This window comes from Paramisgurnus dabryanus, chromosome 21 (genome assembly GCF_030506205.2).
Source record: "Paramisgurnus dabryanus chromosome 21, PD_genome_1.1, whole genome shotgun sequence".
Classification (NCBI taxonomy): domain Eukaryota; kingdom Metazoa; phylum Chordata; class Actinopteri; order Cypriniformes; family Cobitidae; genus Paramisgurnus; species Paramisgurnus dabryanus.
In genome coordinates this window covers 5,790,798-5,797,970 of record NC_133357.1, presented here as the reverse complement: position 1 = coordinate 5,797,970, position 7,173 = coordinate 5,790,798, and the positions used below count along the sequence as shown (strand labels likewise).

The 7,173-nt window shown below is 38.6% G+C and overlaps 1 protein-coding gene across 3 annotated transcripts in view; it reads right to left on the bottom strand.

Annotated features, from left to right (window-relative positions):
• Positions 1 to 3,341: 3,341 nt before the first annotated feature.
• The window catches only part of mtcl3b (MTCL family member 3b), a 9,850-nt gene continuing 6,018 nt past the window's right edge, over positions 3,342 to 7,173 (bottom strand). For 2 of the 3 annotated variants that reach the window (XM_065269027.1, XM_065269028.1), the window contains 3 exons: positions 6,064 to 6,129; positions 4,661 to 5,884; positions 3,342 to 4,325 (listed from right to left, as the gene is read on the bottom strand). In XM_065269027.1, the coding sequence (XP_065125099.1) occupies positions 4,215 to 4,325; positions 4,661 to 5,884; positions 6,064 to 6,129 (1,401 nt within the window). In that variant the 3' untranslated portion in view covers positions 3,342 to 4,214. The remainder of the gene's footprint in view (positions 4,326 to 4,660; positions 5,885 to 6,063; positions 6,130 to 7,173) is intronic. The other variant, XM_065269029.1, reaches the window with a different exon arrangement.

Below are 7,173 nucleotides of genomic sequence, written 5' to 3'. Positions count from 1 at the left end.
TTTTATACGGTTTAAACTATTTACCCCAGCGACGTCACACATGCCCGGTGTCAGGTATCATAATGTCAGATTTATTCCAGCATTTGTGGTCTCCATGCAGGAGACTGTCGTCACCTACATTCTAGCTTACAATTACAAAGATGAAGCGAGAGTGTTTACATGTCTATTTTAAATTGCCCACCACTTCTGCCCCACAGTGGTCAGGCAGTCTTGTTGCTGGTCTGCTTTTAGGAGTTGGCAGATCGTGGTCTTGTGACTCCATTCCTGTTGTTGTGCCTCGTACTCATGCAAACAGGCAACCGGTCTATTTGCGACTCTCAAAACACTCTGTCCATTTTATTTTTAAGAGACCACCGGACAGAATTAGCGGAGGATAAGAGTCTCGTCCGTGCTGCTTTATTGACGCCTCACGCTTGTTTCAGTGTTTATTTGATGCTCGGGGCTGTTGCGCAATAAACAGGCGGCCGACTGTTCGGCCCTAATATTGGCCAGTGATTAAAATAGTTTTAGGGGGCAACAACGGCGCATGAGGAGTGTGACAAACGAAAGCCCCTGAGTATGGTGGTTGAATAGAACTGGTAAAATTTTGATAAACAACAGTGGGTTTGTATGTTTTTTTGCTAATATTGTTATGGGAACATTCAAAGAAGTAGGTTTGCTCATTTATTTAACTCATAAGATTCGCATTACAAAACAAAAAAGGTTAAAGGGATAGTTCACCCTAAAATATAAATTCTGTCATCATTTACACACTTTCATGTTGTTACAAACCCGTATACATTTCTTTGTTTTGATGACCACAAAGATATTTTGAGGAATGTTTGAAACCAAACCGATCAGAGGCCCCATTGACTTCCATAGTAATAAAAAATCATCTGTTTGAAATTACCAAAATAGTATGAATATATTATGAAGCCGGACCGTCTATGGTTAACTTAAAACGTTGGGAGATTGTAAAGGTTGTAAAATTGCTAAAAATATAAATATTTTTAAATATATTAAAAAATATATTATTATTTAAACATTTAATTAAATATAAAAAATAAAAAATATTTGCTAAAATGTATTTACAAAAATATATTTTTCACTGATTTTCCATTTTTGTATATTTTGAAAAAGTTTTTTAAAAATAAATACATTTAAAAGCATTAAAGATATATTTAGCCCTCCATATATTTTAATACAAGGAAATATATTCACGTTGCATTGAAAAAAAACTTTTTTAATTATATTTAAAAATGTAATTAAATATAAAAAAATTGCTAAATTTTTTTTACAAAAATATATTTTTCACTGATTTTCTATTTTTGTATATTTTGAAATAAATTTTAAAAATAAATACATTTAAAAGCATTAAAGATATATTTAGCCCTCCATATATTTTAATACAAGGAAATATATTCACGTTGCATTGAAAAAATTTTTTTTTAATTATATTTAAAAATTTAATTAAATATTAAAAAAATATTTGCTAAATTTTTTTTACAAAAATATATTTTTCACTGATTTTCCATTTTTGTATATTTTTAAAAATATTTTTAAAATAAATACATTTAAAAGCATTAAAGATATATTTAGCCCTCCATATATTTTAATACAAGGAAATATATTCACGTTGCATTGAAAAAAAACTTTTGTAATTATATTTAAAAATGTAATTAAATATGAAAAATAAAAAATATTTGCTAAAATTTATTTACTAAAATATATTTTTCACTGATTTTCCATTTTTGTATATTTTGAAAAATATTTAAAAAAATAAATACATTTTAAAACATTAAAGATATATATTTAGCCCTCCATATATTTCAATCCAAGTAAATATATTCACGTCGCATTGAAAGAAAAACTTTGTTACGAACCTGTAAATATAAAAAGGTTTTAAAAAGGTTAAAATTAAATATGTTTTCAACTTCAAAAATAAATTTTTGAAAATTAAGGATATAAATTAGGAATGTATTTGCCATTGAAAAACATTTTAAAATATATGTTGATATATGCTTAAAATTAAATATATTTCTAAATTCATAAACACTTTCAATTGAGCATTACTTTTTACAAAATGAATTTAGCATTATATTTAAAATATATTTTTGGCCAGAGAAATGTATTTTTTTCCGCATAGTAGGCTACTATAATTTTAATAAAATGATGTTACTGGGACGTTAAAGTGCACCTATTCTTTTTTTGTTATTTTGTGTATTCAATATAATACAATGTGTTTGCGTAGTTTACACATAATTTTCCACATACCGTACATTTTTGTAGCTCCAGATATCCTGCCTTTCTCAATCACATTGATTTTGTACAAAACTCATCAATCTGAAAGGGCTGTGCTGATTGGCCAGCTAATCTGTACGTTGTGATTGGCCTGAATACCTCTGACATCAGCTGGAAATATGTCGCTCCTTACCATGTTTGAAAGATTGCAATGCTGACACGAATTAATTTACAAGCTGTGAGTCAAAGCGGGCAGTATTATGATAATGTCGGTCTTGTCTACACCACCAATCCCAGGAAGTAAACTGTTGCCTACAATCCGTGTGTTTGTTGTAGTCCAAGAAAAGAGATTTAACTTGTGTCATTGTTTACCTTGGGGTTTGTACCTTTTGCATATCGTTAACGTACTAATATGCACATACACACCAAACGAAATGTAAAATCGCGAATCAGACAATAGTTGCTCCTAAAGGTTACGTTGCCAGTTAGTAATCCTGCATTCCAGACTCGGATTTAGGATATTTTCCTAATGGGGCTAGGCTAAGTGCTCACACATTCATGACGCACTGTACAAAGATTAAGTGCATGCTTGAATAAAGATAGGTGTATTCATTCGTCTAAGTTGAGGCAAGAACATAGTAAAATATACTTCAGTCAAAGGTCCAAAGTTTTATAGTCTTAAAAACTTCATTTTACTACAAAGAACCTTTTGTAAAACAGAAAGGTTCTTCAGATGTTGCATAGCACCTTTAAAAGTGATAAAATCTGTGATGGTAAGCAATAGTCAGAGGACTGAACTATACTTTGTTGCCAAATATTTGCACACATGGGTTTGCTTGTTGAAACCTGATTGGCTGAATCACACTCAGATGATGGGGTTTTGGAGAGAGCGGTGTAGTTAGCAAATTAGCAAAACAGCTGCAGTTGCTTACAACACGTTTAATGATTTTATTGTGGAGCTACTGCTCAAGAATATGCAGAACTATAAAAGCGTTTTAACTCCTATTTGTAAATGAATGATTGTATCAACATTCCTAGTCAAATATGTAAAGCCATTTATTCCCGGTCATGTGTTAGATGTTATGTCCTCATTTGTATGACATGTTGTTCATACTCACCTCTATATTCTTTCTGTCAAGCCATCATTTATTTGATATCCCATGGGTGCAGGTCCAGGTATTAATGGATTGGCAAATGCACAGTTTGCGCATCTACTTTATGTTCCTGTAGTCTCATGGTGTCAATGTTTGGCTGGTAAATAACAGTTTGGTCCCTGCTGATACTGTAGATGTCGTAACTGCACCATTTTGCAGTTAAAAGTATTTTTCTCCATTGATGTCCATTCAAAATCGGCCAGGTTTTAAGTTCAATATAATTCACGTAAATGTCATCGTGTTATAGTAGATGTTTCATGAGTAATCGATTTGTCTGGAGGGCTCTTAAGATGTGAAATAAACTTCATTGTCTGCTGCTGGAGTTTTAATATGGAGCGATCAATCACATGACATTTACAGCTCGGATGATTGGATCAAAACGGTTTCCAGAACTGAGTGTCCATGAAGCACAAATAGCAGTGTCCAGGTCGTATACGGTACATTCATGGTTGCATGCACCGACTGGGCAACTGCGATCCTGAATGCTGGAATGGTTGGACCTCAAATGTGTTAGTCTTGCATAGATTAAATGAAATAAATGATGGGTAGTTTCCAGTTGACCAAGCTTTTGCAAGGTACTGATGTCTTCAGGTTTGAGCAATGCCGTGGTCCTGGTGATGCATCTTCAAATCGCAGCCATAATCTCTATGTTTGCGATATGGATGATTTAGACCCAGTTGCGAGTGTAAAAATTGGGTTTTGCAGACGTCTGTGCTTTATCGTGCAGCCTTTGCGTGGAAAGTGACCGTCCTGTGATTCTGCAACCGTGGTGACATACGGACATCGACAAGAAAACGAAAGAAAGGGGCGAAACTATGCTAATGAGAGGAAGGGTGCTGATCACAGGACAAAAAAGAGGGTAAAAAGAAACACAAGTTTAAAAATGGTAGCATAAGAAAGTGAGGAGAACAAGACTAAAATGAGAATAAACAAAATGATGGGCTGAAACATCTGGTGAACGACCGACAGAATTGAGGAACATGCATTAAAAACAAGGTGCGTGGGGAGAGAAAGAGAGAGAGAGGAAAAAGAGGGGTTAAGAGATATTGAAGCCATTAGCATTTTCATTTTGCATAGATTAGAAAATCTTGGCAAAGCACAAAATTATGCATGTTGTATGCTAAAGCACAAAGGTGATAAACGCTGGGAGATACAATATATAGTTTTTGTCTAATGGCTATTCTCGCTCTATATACGAATACATTTTAAATAGTTTGGTAAACTGAGCCTTTAAAACAATTCTTACATGTGCTCTACATACACACACAGGCTTTTGCTAAACTCACAGACAATGGTTCCTCTGAATCTCTATCCTCAGGTTTTGGGAGTTCTAGACGGTCTATAAACCCCTGGAGCTCCTTCCTGAAGGACTTCATCTGAGCGTTGATGCGATAAAGTAGCTCGTGCTCCCTGATCCGGCCTCCATCTTCATCATCGTCCGTACAGCCGAAAAGATCCCCGTTGGCCACAAACACCCGCGCCTCCGCTATGATGTTACTAGTGTCGGCTATGAGTCGGTCAATGGTTCGTCCCAATCGCTCAGCTTCGGAGCGGATGTCGATCATCTGTTGCCTGTCCCGTATGGAGCGCAAAAACAGGCGGGCGGAGTCGGGCGAATAAAGAGAGCGAGTTGGCGTGAGACAGCGAGCATTGCGGACCTCCTCCGAGTCACTCTCTCCACCAACAGGACCCTCACGCTTACGATGGGGAGGGAGGCGGGAGGAAGACGAGTCGTCGTCACTACCCCTGCGTCCCCCGATTCCAGGACCGCTGTCACTTTCCGCATCGCTGTCGCGCGGCGTGACGGCTAGGTGAGATGCGAGGTCATAGCGCTGCATGTTGGAAAGCAGCACGCGGTTCTCATACTGCAACTGCATGACTTTCCCGCTCAGTTCGTTGATTTGCTTCCTGGCGGTCTTGAGCTCCTCCTGCAAGGCTTCGTTTTTGGTGCCATCTCCCGCTCCGCCCGTCGCGTTCCCACCTGAAGCGTGCCTTGTGCCCTCTTTAAAACGCAGTTTGTTCAATTCGACCGTCACCCTCTTATTCTGCTCCTCTACGTCTGCCAGGTTATTCCGCAGAAGTTCTGCCTCATCCTCCACCAGCTGGAGTTGCTGCCTAAGTTCCGACACCTCTGACCCCTGCTCGCGCCCCATTCCTCCCTCCGCTCCGGACAGACCCCCGTTAGATGACTCATCCCCTCTGAGATCCTCTAGCTCCGCCCTCAGGCCACGGTTCTCCACCTCCAGCTCGACGATTTTGCGGCCCAGGATGTTGGCTTCCTCTTCCACCAATCTCAAGCGGAGTTTCAGCTCCGATTCTCGGGTCGTGGGAGGACCACCGGCTTCCCCCTTTGGATGGGGGCTGTCCAGATCTCCATAGAAGGAGCGATACTTATTTAGTTCTTGATCTAAGCGATCCTTTTCCTTGTCGATCTTTGCCATTTTCTTTCTCATCAAAGTAGCTTCTTCTTTGATGAAGGCTAGTTGGCATTTCAAGTCATCGTTGTCCTCCTGAGGACAAAAGAGGCACAATATGTTTTTTAACATCAATATAAGTCTGGTTTGCTAATCTTTTCCACCACAGAATAATAATAGTGCTCCTTAAAAACTGGTGATAACAATCAAAAGATTGAAAACCACCTTTTCACCCATGCTGTGCTGGTTTGAGCAGAAGATGGTGGTGTTCTCACCTCTGTAGGAGTCTGAATCTTCCTCTCAGGCTTTTGGGCGTCTTTGCTGCCTCTTCGTTTCTGAGACTGCACACAAAGAATTTTTGTAAAACTTTTGCTCATGCTTAATATCTGAGACAGATTTGACTGAAGATGTAGGCATACCCCATACAAAATAAAAAAAAAGTTCATACAATACGAGAATATACGCTATACACTCACCTAAAGGATTATTAGGAACAGCGTACTAATACTGTGTTTGACCCCCTTTCGTCTTTGCCTTTTTCCTGCTGGAAGTAGCCATCAGAGGATGGGTACATGGTGGTCATGGTCAAAAACAATGCTCAGGTAGGCTGTGGCATTTAAATGATAGCCAATTGGAACTAAGGGGCCTAAAGTGTGCCAAAAAAACATCCCCCACACCATTACACCACCAGCCTGCACAGGTGTAACAAAGCATGATGGATCCATGTTCTCATTCTGTTTACGCCAAATTCTGACTCTACCATCTGAATGTCTCAACAGAAATCGAGACTCATCAGACCAGGCAAAATTTTTCCAGTCTTCAACTGTCCAATTTTGGTGAGCTCGTGCAAATTGTAGCCTCTTTTTTCTTTTTGTAGTGGAGATGAGTGGTACCCGGTGGGGTCTTCCGCTGTTGTAGCCCATTCGCCTCAAGGTTGTGCGTGTTGTGGCTTCACAAATGCTTTGCTGCATACCTCGGTTGTAACGAGTGGTTATTTCAGTCAAAGTTGCTCTTCTATCAGCTTGAATCAGTCGGCCCATTCTCCTCTGACCTCTAGCATCAACAAGGCATTTTCACCCACAGGACTGCCGCATACTGGATGTTTTTCCCTTTTCACACCATTCTTTGTAAACCCTAGAGATAGTTATGCGTGAAAAGTCCTAGTAACTGAGCAGATTGTGAAATACTTAAAGCAACACCAAAGAGTTTTTTTTACCTTAAAATAACGCTTCCAAAACAGTTTCAGTCATTCATCCACTCTAAACAGGGTGAACAGCACTTTCACATTCGCTTTGCAGCCCTCTATCGGCCAAAACCGCACTAAATAAGTTTCCAAACGTCGGGTAGTGGTCCTGTAGTCCGAGTGAATACTACAAAAACTTGCT